Source organism: Oreochromis niloticus, linkage group LG12, assembly GCF_001858045.2.
Source record: "Oreochromis niloticus isolate F11D_XX linkage group LG12, O_niloticus_UMD_NMBU, whole genome shotgun sequence".
Taxonomy (NCBI): Eukaryota; Metazoa; Chordata; class Actinopteri; order Cichliformes; family Cichlidae; genus Oreochromis; species Oreochromis niloticus.
The window spans coordinates 25,599,925-25,616,832 of NC_031977.2; the positions used below are offsets into that span (position 1 = coordinate 25,599,925).

At 39.6% G+C, this 16,908-nt stretch overlaps 1 protein-coding gene and 2 long non-coding RNA genes across 4 annotated transcripts in view; 1 reads left to right on the forward strand and 2 right to left on the reverse strand.

Annotated features, from left to right (window-relative positions):
• kcnip3b (Kv channel interacting protein 3b, calsenilin) overlaps positions 1–16,908 on the forward strand; it is a 62,386-nt gene that overhangs the window by 7,518 nt on the left and 37,960 nt on the right. For both annotated transcript variants that reach the window (XM_019366100.2, XM_005473496.4), the window contains exon 2: positions 14,470–14,644. In XM_019366100.2, the coding sequence (XP_019221645.1) occupies positions 14,470–14,644 (175 nt within the window). The remainder of the gene's footprint in view (positions 1–14,469; positions 14,645–16,908) is intronic.
• On the reverse strand, positions 1,786–4,396 carry LOC112841842 (uncharacterized). The gene is made up of 2 exons (XR_003213234.1): positions 3,207–4,396; positions 1,786–2,335 (listed from the first exon to the last, which is right to left on the reverse strand). It is a non-coding gene; the product is annotated as an uncharacterized LOC112841842 (long non-coding RNA).
• LOC106098661 (uncharacterized) lies at positions 12,236–13,570 on the reverse strand. The gene is made up of 3 exons (XR_001224941.2): positions 13,467–13,570; positions 12,588–12,635; positions 12,236–12,324 (listed from the first exon to the last, which is right to left on the reverse strand). It is a non-coding gene; the product is annotated as an uncharacterized LOC106098661 (long non-coding RNA).

A 16,908-nucleotide genomic window follows, 5' to 3' on the forward strand; every position in this document is an offset into this window, starting at 1 on the left:
ATGGTGTCCTGATGTGTTGTTTGACTGCGTTGTTATGAGCATAATTTCGGCACAGTGGCACTGCAGCAGCCACGTGACTAAAAACTGAAATTTGACATCTTTGCCAGTTAAATGGAAAAATGTTAGTGACATGGGAACAATGCCCTGTTTTTTCTTTTGGTGGTAAAACAGAGAGAGGAAATAAAGACAAGGAGTGTGCAGTTTGTAGTCATTTAAGGATGTAAAGCTGCATGAATGTACATTAACATGATTAAATGACATATGTACTATGGGCTCTTAGCAACAAAACCATAAGGAATCACTACCAGGCTCTGCATGATGTTCCTTCATCTCTGTGGAGCTCCTTAGCATAATTTCAGCTTGCTATTTTTGTGTTACAGATGCAGTTTTGCAATTTTGGTCAAATCTCACCAGTAACATAGTTTCCAGCTACTCCAAGATGCTTTTTACAAAAAAACCCATCTGTACACTTCCTGCTTAGTATCATAAAAGCTGGTGGACTTGATGAAGCATTTAGCAGCTGAGGAGCTATATTAAGTTGGTTAAAACCAAACAAGAGATTATAACACACTTGCCATTAAAAACAAAGGAAAACCCAACAAGCCGATGACATGTGGGGTGTATTTGCCCCAGATGCTTCCAGTCAGACAAAAAACACTCAGAAGTTCGTCTCCATAAAGATGGAGGACTCTCAAGAGACATATTTGGTATGGATCAGATGTTTAGCTCCTACTTTGCTCATAAGGCAGCTTAATTTTTTCTTTTCATTAGACCAATCCCTCGTGTCTTTTAAACTCCACATTCTCTTGTTTGTAAGGATCTGCTGGCTCCTGATCCTCATGGCAGTGTTAGTTTTGCCGTGCTGAACACAGAGGGTGTTATCCAAGAGTTTTCTCCTTGTCATTTAGATGTTTTAAATAAGAAGAATTTTCCTTTATTTCATTTCTTTTTAAAGGACAAGCACAATCTTTTCATTTTTCTGCTGCCAGTGATGTCATAACTCCAGGTGTTTCCTATTTTAGAGCCAGTCTGTGCCATGTTATTTGTCAACACACTGTGCCAACAAAATGAACCAACTCCCCGTGAATCTGTGTTGTTCTCATGCTGCTTCACAAATGCAAGGCAGAGATTTAAGAGCATCTCACTCTGCTGGAAGCCTGGATGGGTTATGTGCGAGGGTTTAACAAGTATTCACTGTACTTCTCCCTTTGTGCTGTCAGTCCTTGTCACCACGCTCCTCCTCCTGCCTGCTCGTCTTATCTCCCTGCATATGCAAGCACACATGGGCATGCAGAGGCTGAGTCTGCCTTCCCTTCTGTTTAGATCCCAGCTGGTATCTCTGCTTCACCTGGAGAGGAGCATGGTGACAGGTGACATTATGTGTGTGAGGGGGAGGACGGGGAGGTGCCCCTGCAGGTGGGAGAGAGATGGAGAAGGAGTGATTGACTGTGAAATAAATTGGAAGGAATGAAGAGGTGACGAGATGGAGCGATTGAGAACAGATTTGTGCAGACATCCAGGGAGAGGAGACACAATAAATATTAAAATGAGGGGCTAATGAAATGACTGTTGTTTTCCCATTGTGGATGTGTTGGTGTATGTGTGCATATGCTCAGTTTCATTCTGTATGAAATCAGGTTAAGGCTTTGAGATGCAGCCCTGTGGATCAATTAGATCTCCTCAGAGTTCTACAAAGGAATGCTTAACAATAAATAGGAAAGAGAAATATAGCTTGGGAGACAATAAAGGTTTGTGTTGTAGTAGTTAGGATGAAAACAGAAGAAATAACAATAATAATTTTTATTTTCTCCCTTTTTTCCCCTGGTTCCTGTAGAACCAGTCGGGGAACTTCTCAACCAGTGCTTTGTGGTTCCCAGGTTAGCCAGTGGATACCTTTTAAAACTTTGCTGTCCACAGGGACTGTTTCCATGCAACTGTTTCTAGAGATTAAGCTGAAATGACTGCACACTAAGCTGGTGTTTCCAAACTTGCACGACAGATGTGTATTTTACAACAACAGTAGCTGATTAAATACAATTTAAATGACATTCAGTTAACAGAGGGAGCAGGATTTGAAGGAATTAATGTTGCACTTGCTTAATGGTCCAATTACCAACCACCATAGTGGTTACTCTGTGGCATTATCCAGCTTTGCTGTAAGTAGAGAAAGAAAGGAACAGGAGAGGACTGAATCATGTAACCTTGTTCACAAACAATAACGGTCCATCCAGCCATTTTCTTCTGCTTATCCAGTTCAGGGTCATGGGGGCTGGTGTATGTCCCGGCTTGTCAGGTGGTGCATAAAAAGTCCCTAATGCAGACCCCAGACACAAACCTTGATAAAACAAAAGAAAAGAGAGAGAAATTATTCAGCTGGAGTATGAAGTACATGAAAATCTAGAACAGAAATTCAACTGCAGAATCCAAAGGTCTTAAAAACAACAACAACAACAAAAAAAGGCGCACAAGGCATAGCAAATAGGGAAAATAAACAGGCCGAGAGCACAGGCAATAGGTCAGGAACGTCATATAAACTTCTCAAAAAATTAAAGGAACACTTTAAAAACACATCAGATCTCAATGTGAAAAAGAATCATTCTGGATATATATACTGATATGGATTGAGTAATGTGTTAGGAATGAAAGGATGCTACATCGTTTGATGCAAATGAAAATTATCAGCCTACAAAGATGCCCCAAATATATCAAAGTGAAAAAGTGATGTGGCTGGTTTGTCCATTTTGCTGTCCATTTGCTTTCCATTTTCATGGAACTCAAAATGGTATTCAGCAGTTTGTATGGACCTACACGTTTGTATGCATCCTTGACAATGTCAGGGCATGCTCCTAATGATACGACAGAGAGTGTCTTGGGAATCTCCTCCCAGATCTGGACCAGGGCATCACTGAGCTGCTTTACATGCTGAGGTACAACCTGTTGGCATCAGATGGATTAAAACTAGTGCTGTCAGCGTTAATCTTGTTAAAATGACGTTAACGCCATAACCCTGGGGCGATCTGCACTAACTCGCTAACAGAGATTTGCCACATTAATGCAGTTATGGCGTTAACGTAATTTTAACGAGATTAACGCTGACAGCACTAATTAAAGCATAATCTCCCAGAGGTTTTCTGCTGGATTTAGATCAGGCGACCATGGAGGCCAGTCAGTGGTATCTGTGCCTTCATTCTACAGGAACTACTTACATACTCTCATCACATGAGGCTGGGCATTGTTGAGCACAGGAGGAACTCAGGACTCACTGCATTAACTTCGAATCTCACAATAGGGCCAAAGATTTCATCCCAGCACCTAATGGCAGTCAGAGCGTCGTTGCCTAGCTTGTAGGGGTCTGTGTGTCCATCCAAGGATATGCCTCTCCAGACCATCACTGACCCACAACCAAACCGGTTGTGCAGAACAATGTTACAGGGAGCATAACATTCTTCACAGCTTCTCCAGACCCTTTAACTTTAGATACATGTGCTCAGAGTGAACTTGTTTATGTGTGAAAAGCACAGGGCACTTCTGCTAGTCCTCAGGCCACCCTCATGAAATCTGTCTCTGATTGTTTGGTCAGAGACTTTCCCAGCAGTGGGCTGCGGGAGGTCATTTTGTTGGCGTTTCCTCCTTATAGAAAGGAGCAGATACTGACTCTGCTGATGGGTAATAACCTTCAGCTGTCCTAGAGTAACTATCTCCTGGAATCTCCTCCATGCTCTTGAGACTATGCTGGGAGACAGTAAATCTTGGGGGGAGAGTGGAGACGCCTAGGAAACTAGACACAGCTGAATTAAATCAGAGACAACGAGACATAGGAAACTAAAACTACAACATAGCGTAAGAGACAAATAAAACAGGAAGTAACATGACACAGAAATGAAGCCTTAACAAGGAGTCGTTAAGTGATCAACTAAAGCAATGAAGCTAAACCAAGTGATTCTAACTCTAACAAGAACTGAAGACTAAACAGTGACAATAAACCTGATCCAAAATGAAGGTACAGATACCAAGGAATGAAAAAACCCTGGAATACAAATCAACAGGAAATAACTAGAAATTAACACAAGAAATAACAAACAGAAGTCAAAACAAAGGAAAACTAAAACCTGAATGAGACTATGAAGCTGGCACTTACAAAAGTAAAGAAAACCTGGAGTATAAGAGCTCCAAGCAACAAAAACCAGAAAACCATAATCAAACAGAATATTTAATACTTAAGCAGAAAGTCTCAACAAACCCAAACCTTGGGATCAAAACCACAGGACAATGAAATAGCTATCATAAGGGAAAAGGTGGCAGAGGAAGTAAAACTAAAGGTGGCATAGAGCCTGGACAGGCTGGCAGTCTGTTGCAAGGCTGAACCACAGAGACAAACACTTGCAGCCAATTTAAAATCCCCAATTAAATCAACGTGCAAACTGAAGCTTTTGTGCTAAGTTGCAACTGTGCGATGAGCAGATATCGCTGGTTATAGCATACATTATTTACACTATGTGGTGCTCCCTGTTTACTAATGCTGTCTGCAATGTAGATCCAATATTGCTTAGTGAAACAATGTGGCTCCTTAACACACTGTTGATTAATATTTTTTTCAGATTACTTCCTTACTTCAGATTTAATAACCTGAAAAAATATTAAAGCTTTCTTTTACTTGTAAACTTGTGTGTGCAAGATAAGAAAAACTGATAAAGAGCTATTTAATTCTACCGTAGAGTAACCCTATACATGCTTATTATGAAACAGTCCCCACTAAAAGGGGAGAGCTGCTATCACTATTCATACATGCTAATGTTTGTAGCTTATATAAGAGTACACGCACACATACACACACTGGCTTCTACTCTTGTGTGTTTAAAATGGCAGAAAATGACAGTCCTCCAAACTCTTTATACTGAAGGTATCACTCCTAAATCACTTTCAGATTATCCTCAGAACAAAACCTCGCTCACCAGCTGTATCTGGTTAATCTATGATTGTTACTGTGCAGGTGCAGGGTTTTAGGGAACTCTGAAAGTGCAGTATCGCTGAGCTGCAGCATGGCTGGTTGTTATTCTGTAGGTGTGACAGTTAAATGTGGAGGTGTGTGCTGGTTTAACTCTCCCTGTGGGGACGTTTACACAGTCACATGGTGCGATTGTGTCTTGCCTATGGGCACGGAAAGCAACATAAATCATTGATTTTTTTCAGGCGAACAGAGATTTTAGGGTTATGGTTAAACACCACAACACAACTGGACAACATTTAACTCTTTAAGAATGACAATATGAAAATATTTTTGCTGTATCTTGAATGGGTTCATCCTCATTTATACTTCTTTTCTAAAAACAGTGTAAGCCATTATAAGAAACTGACACAACATCAGTAATAGCAGTAGCAGCAGTCTCGCTGAAATCGGTGTGAGTCAATGTAGTGTCCACCGAAGTCACACAAACACAGTATGGACATTGTGGTCTTGGTCTATTTATAGTCTGCGCACTCTCTATATCTTCTTCTGTAGATGTGCTTTGAATGCATGTCAGTTGTCTCAGTACAAAAAGTAATTGTCCCCTTCCTGATTTCTTATTTTTTCCATGTTTGCCACACTCAAATGTTTCAGATCATGAAATAATTTTTAATATAAAGCAAAGAGAACCTGAGCAAATTTAAAGAAATGCAGTTTTACATGAAGAAAGCTAACCCAAAAGTCTTGGAGATCATCAAGATGTTTTTTGGCAAATGTGAGACGAGCCTTTGTGGGGTTTTTTTCATCAGGCGTGGTTCATCCATGGACGTCATTTTGCTAAGTCTCTTTCTTATTGTTGAACTCTGACCTTAACTGAAGCAAGTGATGCCTGCAGTTCTTTAGATCTTCTGGGTTCTGGTGAGACCTGGATGAGTCGTTGATGCGCTCTAATTTTGGTCACACTTGGGATGATTCACCACTGTTACTGGTTTTCTCGCTTTGAGGATAACGCCTCTCCCTGGAGTTCACTGGAGTCCCAAAGCCTTAGAAACTGCTTTGTAACCCTTTCTAGCCTGATAAATGTCAGTGACTTTGTTTCCCAACTGTTTTTTAGATCGTGGCATGATGTGCTGTTTTTGTGATCTTTTAACCCACTTTACTGTGTCACATAGGTTTTGTTTAACAGGTTTCTTGACCTAGCAGATCTTGCAGTAATCAGGCCTGAGTGTGACCAGTGAAACTGATCTTAGCTTTCCAAAAAAATTGGGTTCAGGATTTAAAAAGTGGTGCAAGAAACCTTACCTTTTCACACAGGGGGAGGTAGACTTGGATAGCTTTTTATTTCCTTAATAAATTGAATTTTTATAAACTGGATAAAATATTCTGAAACATTTACATTTGACAAATATGCAAAAAAAAACAAAAAAAAAACATTGTCAGGTCCCATTGTGATGTTTTATCTGTGTTTTAGGTGTCACCATCTTCTCCACCCCTGTCAGATCCGATCTGGCAGAGCCTGGGTGGCTCTGCATGCCCAGGCTAGTTCAACCCAACGCACACCCTGCTTTCTCAACTATTTGCCTCTAAGCGGGACTTTAATTTGTAAAATGAACATCATACTGTATTCAGTAAGACTTAAAAGTACATTTTCTCTGTAAGCTTCTTTACAATCTGACTTCATTTTGCAACCACAGGAGTTATCCCCTGTTGGCCATTAGAAAAAATGGCATGTTTAAATACATGCTGACCTTGAAGAAGCGGCAGAGGAGTACAGATGAACTCTGCTGGCTAAGTTTGAGTCACACTGAGACAAAAAGTCAGAGAGAAAGTAAATCTGCTGTGGCCTCGTTAATCACTCATAAATTATTAATGGAAACTCCCATCCGCTGTTATAACATTGCAAGGATACACCTCTCTCTCTGTCTCAGACCTCTTTCCATCACTTTTACTTTCATCTTGTTCATATTGCTATGTGTTTTCACAGAGTCATGAGCTTCTTTAAGCCATTCTCCCAGAATGACTTCACTCTCAAATGTCCTTCTCGGGTATTCTAACATAATTTATAACACGACTGTACAACATTTAACTCCTTAAGACTTCCTGCATGAAAATACTTCTGCTGTATCTTGAATTGCATCAGCCCCACTTATTCATCTTTTCTACACATAGTTTAAGCCATTTTCAGAAACCAATAAAACACAAATAACGTCAGCAACAGTGCCTTAATTCGCAGTGAGAGTGTGCATGTTTTCTCACCTTTTCTGTTGTCTGTAGGGGCTCGTAATTGTTGAATCATTGTGTGTTGTGCACTATTTTCACACTAAGAATCCAAGAATAAAACGCTTTCGGGCTTTTAGTCTTTTTAACAAAAGTAGGGAAGAAATGATTTGGTTAAAATGTGTGAAAAAAGAAGGGAAAGTGGTTCGCAAATATCTACTACAAATAAATTAAAGCTGCTCTCACTTACTGTGACAATCTCACAGGGATTCATTACTAAAGCCTGCAGCTCTTTTAGCATCACTGAACTGATTTCTTCTACCCGTAATTTTCCTTTGTGATTCAGTTTTGCTCTGCTTGCCATAAGCATTTTTAAATTTTTTTACTTAACCTGTCATATTTGTTGTGAAGATGAAGACCCAAATGCAGACACTCAGGCACTGTCAGGCAAGCTGACTGTGTAGCAGGCAGGAGTAGGATGCAAATGCAAGACTTGAAAAAATGAGGAGTAAACTAAAAGCGCTTTTATTTAACCTAAACTGGATACAAAAATAATACAAGGTGGAAAAAACAAATCTAAACATACCTTAAGGTAGGACACAACCATGAGGGACAACACAACAGGAACAAAAGGAGACTCAGACAATATATACAAACCATTACCTGGAAACACCGGGGAATACACTGAAGGGAATCTGACTATCGAGACAAGGGGAAGTAAAACTAAGCACAATACACAAGACAAGGGCCTATCAAAATAAAACAGGAAGTAATCACTGAGGCCGGGACTAAGACATGTGAACTTGACACTCAGGAATATAAATAAATCGGGAATCAAAAGAGATTTCAAATAAACAAAACATCCAAGAGATAAAGGTTATGTCACAGTCCTCTATTTAATAATATGACGGATAAAATTAAAAATCCACATCCACATTGTTCTTGCCAAGACAGACACCAATAGTATTAATGGTAGTTGTATAAAAAACACATATACACAGTGGAAAACAGTGAATATAAAAAGTAAAATACAACAAAAATAACCAACCTTTTTGACTTTCAGTGCCAATTATGACTAAAAGAACAGTAAAGGTCATTGTGTTGGCCTAGAGGAGGTAGCAGTATTCAGGAAAAACATTTTCAGCCCAGAGTAACTGCCTCTAGGTTATTTCAAATCCCCATAAATTCATTTAGTGAGCTGATTTTGTTGCAAATTCTGAAAGCAAGCTGGTAATTTAAAGGCTCTTTTGTTAAAGTTCAGTGCAAACTTTCAGGACAGACAGCAGGAATGAATCTTGGGCAGTGACGCCCCACAATTTTTTCATTAATCTAAGTGATTAAGAAAGGAGCAAGGCAAGAAATCCCTTCTAAATAATAATGTAGCAGTGGTTTAGTCTATGACAAGAATAAAGCAGACCAACCAACCCCAGCATACGTTCAGTGGAGTTTGGAATAAGTCCCAGTGGAGACGGTAGCCAGAGTATCTATGCATTGTGAAGATACATGCATATAAATAACATCCCTATAAATGAGCATTGACATACAAGTAGAAGCAGAAAGTCTATTTCTTTCCTAACTGGACAGAAAGGACAGTTTCAGTTTCAGTTTTTGACAGCAGTTACTAAATGTTAGGTGTAAAAGGCAGCGAGCCATCAATTATTATTCCTAAGTACTTATACTGCAACACTAACTCTTGGAGTGGACTGTAGAGAAACATGAGATGTTTAGTAGTTTCACATTTCCAATTTGTCACCATTTAAACAAATTCTAAATCACACATGTTGTGCATTAAAAGCTACAGTACCATGCAGCCATAACCATTTAACTAAAATAGCATAGCAACTACCTGTTGAGGAAAGCAAAGCACTTATAAGCCTAACAGCCTGATAATTTCCTCATTAGTTTGTCAGTTAAGATAAATAAGCAAAGAAAATAGAGGAAATGAAGCTGTGCTAAAACAAGGTAAACATATTGGACTTAGATTCGACAGGTGGCCAGAAATAAAACCCCAAATTAATGCTAATGCTGATCCGTGTTTGCTGACGGTGTAAACATTGCTTGCTGACACAGCTCCCTGATTCGTTCTCCATAACAGTTACACAGTGTTGTGTTTACAGCCTGCATGGCTGTTCCAAGTGACCAAAACTCTACTAATACTGCTCAAGAAGTAGTAAATAAAAAATGTATCTGATGAGAGGAGTTCAACTTAATTATAACCATAAGACAAGAGGGGAAAGGATGAAGATGAATTAAAGAGAGAAGCTCAGTTGTGTTAGTTTTCTGTCAGGTCCTGGCACTGTTTTCCTACAGTAAATATTGAATTTTGTTCTGGTCTGAGAAAGTGTTGAACTCCTGGTATTTGAGTTTCATTTCACTTTGGAATGAGATATTTCTGTCGTTGTACCAGAAGGAAGTGCAGGTCCATCTGTTCTTCTTCTTGTTTGTGAAAGTCTGTTGTCTTTGGGTTGCCATGTTTGTCTTTGTCCACCAATCTCTGTGACCAAGCTGAAGTTTTCTAGCGACTGTCTTTCTAGATGTGCAGAGGTTTATAGGAATTGATTATTATGCTAATTATGGTATCATGTAGTGGTGCATTACATGATTTGAATTTAAGTTCAATTCTTAACTGACTCACACTGGGCCTCATTGTGGCCCCTCATTGTGGCTCCTCTGAGACAGTCTCTGTCTCAGAAGTCTACGCGCCATCATTTTAGCCTTCTCTGTATTTTGCGACTCACAGCTTTAACCCAACTTTGTTCTGAAAAGCTCCTTTTAAACAAGGTTTGAACAGCAGGTGGGTCAGTTACTGTCTCACAGCCAGAACTGTGTGCCTGAAAGGACCAAGAGTAGAAATAAACTGCCTGAAACCGAGTGGTTAAAGCTGCCTGAATTGTGAACTGGCTCACACGTAATAACTTAATCTGATGTTATTTGAAACACTAGCTATGTATAGCAATATAAGCATGCAGAAATTATAACAGTCAAAAGCTGAACACATAATTTGTTGGACAAAAACAGAATTATTGTAGTTTTGGTTCTGTACACCACCTCAGTGGATTTCAAATTAAACAATGTGTGAGTGAAATGCAGACTTCCAGCTTTTATTCACTGGGTTTTACAAAACTGCGTTACATGAACTGTTTTAGAATTACAGCCAGTTTCATGGCCAAGTGAGGTCTCTTTCATTATTTCATGACAAATGGAGCCTAATATCTCAATATAATTCAAAGTGCTGTGCCCAAAGGCCCAAGAGATGTCAGTGCAAGTGAGGGAAGCCATCATTAGGATGACAAACCAATTAAACCAATCAGAGATAAAGCAGAAACTTCAACAGTGGCCACATCAATATCTGGTACATGATTAGAGACGAGGAATGCGCTGACCAGCTCAGCAACCCCTAAAGGCCTAAAAGAAGACAGAAGACAACTAAAGTACATGATCAGAGAATTATTTTTATAGTTAAAAACAACAACTTTACAATATGTAACCAAGTCAAGAACATGCTTAAGGAGGTAGACGTATCATTGTCAAAGTCCCAATCAAGAAACTGCTTCATAAATCTACAAGAAAGTGCAAACCACTGATTACGCTCAAGAACAAGAAGGTCAGATTAGACATCGTCAGAAATCATTTTAAAGATGCTTATTGTTTCATTTAAAGTCTACTGTGGTGGTGACAGAGGCAAAACTACAAAAAGTGTTCAATTGTCCAACAAATTGTGGACTTAACTGTACATTTTTGAGTACGTAAACACCATCAGTCCTCTTTAACTTTGTTTTTCTTTGACTGTGTTTCATTTTAGGCTGATCCTGATTCGCTCTGTAATGTAATAAGGCCAGAGTTTATGCTTCACATTAGCCAACCTCCGCTGAACCCAGCGACTTATATTTAATAATTGATGGCAGAGCATAGCGATGCGTACGGCTTGGCTCCTCTGTTTGCTCTGAGCATTATGGGTCCCTTATAGGATGTGCGTGAGTGTTATAGAGGATGTTGTACAGACATTACGAATGGGAAGTGCCGCCCCGGGACAAAGCCAGCTGAAGCGTTAAGGAACAGAAGATACTAGCTGCAAACGTGTGTGAGTGAGTGACTGTGAGTATGCCTACATGTCCAGCAGCCCATGAATAAACAAATAATGTAGGGCTGCATTTTCTGTTGTTTGCACTGTGCCTGTCTGCATCTGTTTGTCTTACGGCCTTCTCTTTGGAGTTTGGGACTTTCTCTTAAAAGCCACGCTGAAAACAACACTTTCCAATAATGTACTTCTCCAAAGAGGCGAGTCACAGCTGAGCACATTCGCAGCATATATGTCACTGTTGACATGCGATTAAACAGATATTGTATGTTGTCATTACGATACAAGCCGTCTTCATCCGTCTCTTTCCTCGCAGTCGTCCCTCTCAGCCACTTTTTCACTCATCTTTTGCTGTTTTTACCAATCTGTTCATGTGGAAGATGCACAGAAATAACCTTGAAAATGTATTCCCCAGCAAAGTGCTTTCATATCTTCACCTCCTATCTTCCCATCCTCCATCCCTCTGTCCTCTGGCCGTCCTCAGATAGGCCACGATTCATTATGGTAATTGACTTCGGTTCTTCCAGGAACATGAGCAGACCTTGTTCTCCTCACATCTTTTTCTTTTTTTTTTCTCTCGCTCTCTCTGTTTTCCTTTCTGCCTTAAAGTAAAGGATTTGCATGGTCAGACTCCCACAGAATCAAATAGCCGTTAAAAATCCTCTGTGTGTTTGTTTGTGCACCCTGCATCTTCATTTCCCCCCCCCTCCTCTCCCTCTGTCATCCCTTTCTTCCCTCTCTTGCCAATAGCATAACGGGGTGTCTGTTTGTTCACTGTTCACCTCTTTCATCTTCCTTCCTGCACATGTGTGTGTATGTGACTATTTTGCATGCACCCAGCAGGAGCAGCTTAATAGAGCTTATTGAGAACTTAAGAAAAGACATTCTCAGTAAATCAGAGATCGCATCGGATCAAATCAATGTTTGCTGGATAAAAAAAACTGAAAGGATGCCAAGATGTGAAGGAAAGAAATTGAAAAATATATTAGAGCCAAAAACTTTATCTCCTCTGATGAAAGCGGATAAATGCTGAATATGAATGAGATGGTGGGGATGGGGCTTGCATGGTAAGCATTACAGGGAGCTGAAATATGAAAATGAACAGAATCAGGCTTTTAACTAATCTCAAATTAAACTTATTGCAGCTATTTAAAGATGTGAGAGCGTGATATTTGTAGATGAAGTGGAAATAATCTCTTTAAACATGGCTTGCTCTTATTCTTTCTTTTGGATCTAATCGGTGTCAGAGATATGTTGTGTGCTATTTTATTTGCAGCCAGAAATATGAAACCATCCTTACTTAAATTTCAAGACTGTTTTGTGACTGATACACTGTTTGTGTCTCACCAGTTGTGTTATTGTTGTCTGGCTCTTAGTAAGAAGGTTTGTCTGCCACTGGAAAAAAAGAAAAGAAAAAAGTATCAGGCAGACTTGTCAAGGAAAAAAAAGGCAAAATTTTAGATTAGTACGTCAGAATTTCGACGTACAAACTCACAACGTCCAAGTAAGTCAAAGTTTTGACTTATGGACCATACAGAAGCTTGTGTAAAATAAATGTAGTATAGTCAATATAGTATTGAGTACTGATATCTCAGTCACTTAAATCAGTGCTGGATGATTCTATGTGTTTATTGGCCTTTAATTGCATCTTATACTGTCTGTCCTCCTCCACTGGTCGTTTGTGCCGTTGTAACTGTTATTTTGATCTACCTCTTAAACTTGAAACTTCCTGTTTGAATAAATGCATCGTTGTCTTCACCACAAAATGTATATAAATGATGGCTGTAGCTACCTTCAGTAGTACTATTAGTTTCTCTATATTATCACTGGCCACTTCCATTTTGTTTTTTAGTGCCAGGAGTGGCTGAGAGGGTGGATTAATAATGCTAGCTAGCTTAATTTGAAAGCTAGCTAGCTTTAGCAAACAGTAGCAAACTGGCAAACAGTACTGGTACAACACACAGGCACACATATGTGTGAGCACTAGAGGTGTTATATGGAGAAAAATAACCTACCAGCATACTATTTTATTCATCATAATTAATTCAGGTTATTAATATTAGTAATGTTCTGTTTTTGTCACAAGATAATCTGTGCTAAACTCTTGTTCCTCTATAGCACCATAAGATGAAGTATCTACTGAAATGAAGCAGGACTAAATTAATATAGGACTAATTAGATAAAGACTTTTACTGAGGAAAACTGAAGCCTAACATCCTTGGATACCTCACAGATAATCCATTAAAATGTAGCAAACGGCTCCAACTACACAGACACGGTGAAGGGGTCCAAGTCAGAACGTTGAATTGGCAGGTGAGGCCCAACGGTCAGCTCTGTCCAAATGGATGAGTTATAAAATATTCAGTGGTTATGATTTTTTTGTTGTAGGCAGTAAACATGCTCTTTAATGCTGTAAAGCAGGATTTGGCCATCACTTTCAGATGGGCTGGGACACCGCATCTGTGGAACCTAGAAAACGAAGCTTTCCAACATGCATTAAATATTCAGAAAGGGTCTTTTTAAACCCCAAATTCCATCTTTTTCCAAACCTACTATATCAAAGAACTTGTAATGCCTAAATCAATTTGTGGGTGCAAAAGAAATTTAAAAATAGTCCCCAATGAGAGCTAAACTCCAGTCTCCTTAATGAAAGGATGGACCTTTCCACTCCTGGGACAGTGGAAACACTCTTAAATGTCATTTGAGAGATGTTTATATGAGTAATTTCAGTAGGTGGGAATAGTCTAGCAGCTCTAATCAATATTTCTCATTAACAGCGGCTGCAAACAATGTTAAAGAAAGGGAATAGCAACTTCACAGAGGGAAACAGCAACTGGTATTAACATCATTAGCATCGTTCAGCTCTCTGTTTTACTGTCGTGGTTCACTGTTACGTCATGTCAGCAGACAGTTGGTGGCAGTGGAAAAGCTCTGATGTGCTTATAAAACCTCATAAAACACTAAAGAGATCCAGAACTGAACTCTTTCTGAACCTCTTTAAAGAGTTCCTGAAACACTTGGAGTTCAGAGATTAATCAGATTCTCTAGGCACACACACACACACACACACACACACACACACACACACACACACACACACACACACTTATTCATAATCTCTGGCTCCGTTTAAACATTTCAGTCGGATTTGTTTAATTTTAATTTTGTGCGGAATTCTCTCCCGCTTCCTCCTCTTCCTCCCTCATCCCCTCCCTTCCCCTCTCTCCAGGCGGATGGCAAGGTGGTCGATGGCAGCCTGCTGGGAGATGCCAACGGCGTCGAGCCTGCACCGAGCAGAGTGAAGGATTCTGGGAAGTGGCAGAAGCCGCGGTTCTCTCGGAAAGCTCTGATGAAGTGCTGCCTGGTGAAATGGATCATCGCCAGCACGCAGCCACAGGACAAAGGTGAGAGGAGTGACATGAGGATCTCAGGCTGAGTGTGACATGTGGGGTGAAAGCACAAAGACTTTGAATTGATCAATGGCTTTAACAGATGAATCCCAAAGTCCCTGCAGACTGAGCTGGTCAGTTGACCTCAGGGTCAAGTACCAAGAGATCATTTAAAGTCATAAGCTCATTTATCAAAAACGTCTACACCCTCCGTCACCATTAATATTGTCCACAAACCTGAATGCCCTCTCCGTCGCCTCCTGTGCACTGCTTTTTATCTGTCTATTGACTTTGAAAGGAAAACAGGTGCACAGAGGTTGCAACCACAAAACTGTATAGATAACAATAACAATAAAAAGCACAGGTAAGCACCTTTAAGTGAATTAAAACCCATTAACAAAATACAGTAATTAGGAGTTTAAAAAATGCAGATTTCTTAGCAAAAAAAGGGGGTAAACAAGTAAAATGAGACCCTAAAATTATAATCGATAAAATAAGCAACATATTGACAAGCTAAACTACTGAAACGGGCAGTCAAAATAAAAAAAAAAAACGTTTTTTGTTTCATGCTACGCTCAACTTTGGAGCATCAAACCTTAGAGCACCTTCACTAGTATTGTTCCAGATGTTTTAACGATACTTGTCCTCACTGTTTTGTTTTTAAAAAATATAAAAACAGTCTTCTTCTTTGTGTTTCGGTGTAGTGTCGCCTCTCCAGACTTTTCTTGTCTCTGCCTCCTATTTGCTACTTCCTGTTTTATTTTGATACTCTGCTGTCTCTCGTATCTTGTTTTACATTTTCTTGTCTCCCTACCTTGATTGTATGCACTGGTGTGTTTTGTCCAACTGTTTCCACTTTCCCTTGTAGCCCTTGTAATACTTGCAATACTGGAAGTTTTTTAGCTTTGCAGTGTAGCAGAGAAAATGGTTACTTAAGCCATTCAAAGCTGCATTTGAGAACTATGTTTGACTTCTGAGCATATTGCCCTGTGTTATAAATTCTTGTTCCTTCCTCTGGCTGTACAGGCCTCCAGTCTTGGTTTGTTCATAAGTCTCATTGCTCCACCCAGTGGTCCAGCTGTTATTGTACACAGTTAATCTTTTCCCCGCAGGGAGGAAAAGAGACGGAAAGATTTTCCAGCTTTTAATTTTAATCTTTATACACATATGCATGTGTTTTACTAAAGCCTGCTTGTGGATGGCAGAAAATATTATCTGATGTTTGTTGGTTTTAAAATAGCTCTAATGTAAGAAAAAATGTTCCACGGTGCAAATAAAATCCATAGTTTAGTTCTGGATATTTATTATAAAAGAAGAAGAAACCCAAATCAGCTCAGTGTGCTCTCATCAGGGCTTTGCCTCCTCTGGGTCTTCCTTTCTTTGCCAATTCTTCAGCACTTCATGACCTCCTTTCCTCTTCTTGTCCTTCCCTGTCACTTCTTAATCACCATCATCTTTCTTCCTTATGCACTTTATTCCTTCCTTGCTGCCTCTTCTACTTCCTTTTTGACTTACTTGCCTTCTATTGTTCTCTTATTTGTTTACTCCTGGTTTCCTCCCTCCTTTTTTTCATTCCTTCACTTTTCCTTCATCACCTGTCTGTCCTACCCCTGGCTTCCTCCTTGTCCATCCTTCTCCTTACTTCACTTCTGTCTCTATTCCTTCTCCTTCCTCATCCCTGCCTCATAACACCTGATTTGTCCCCAACTGTATTCTGCTTCTAAACTTTATTTTCATTTGTTTTTTTTGTTTGTTTGTTTGTTTTTATGATTGGAGGCATGCATTTCTGTGTCCAATCAGTTTAAATTTAAAGCCGTTTAAAGTTTAAATTTAAATAACACAATGAGGCAGAGTGTGTGGCTGTGACCTGTCTGAGCTCAGTTCACGCTGTAATGTAATGTAATGGTACACTAGGAGGACATTGACTCATGCACACACACACACCACCCTCTCCATCAAGTAGGTGTTTCCTCCTCCCTTCCTCTCTTGGCTGTGGCAGCAGTTCTTCACTTTTTAAAAAATGTAATCAAAGCTTTTGACAAAACGATTTCTAATATTTGAAAACACTTTTCATCACTGAGTGGATAAAACTTATATTGCCTGGAAGTGGAGATGCTGAAAAATATGGGGTTTTTTTGGGTTTTTTTGCATCATTGTTCCAGGATATATATATATATATATTTTTGGCTTATAGAGACAGGTTCAGGTCATAGCCATCGTTAATTATGCCCAATTATGCCTCCTCTGGCCAGCCCATGCAATCAGTGGTGAAGCTCATT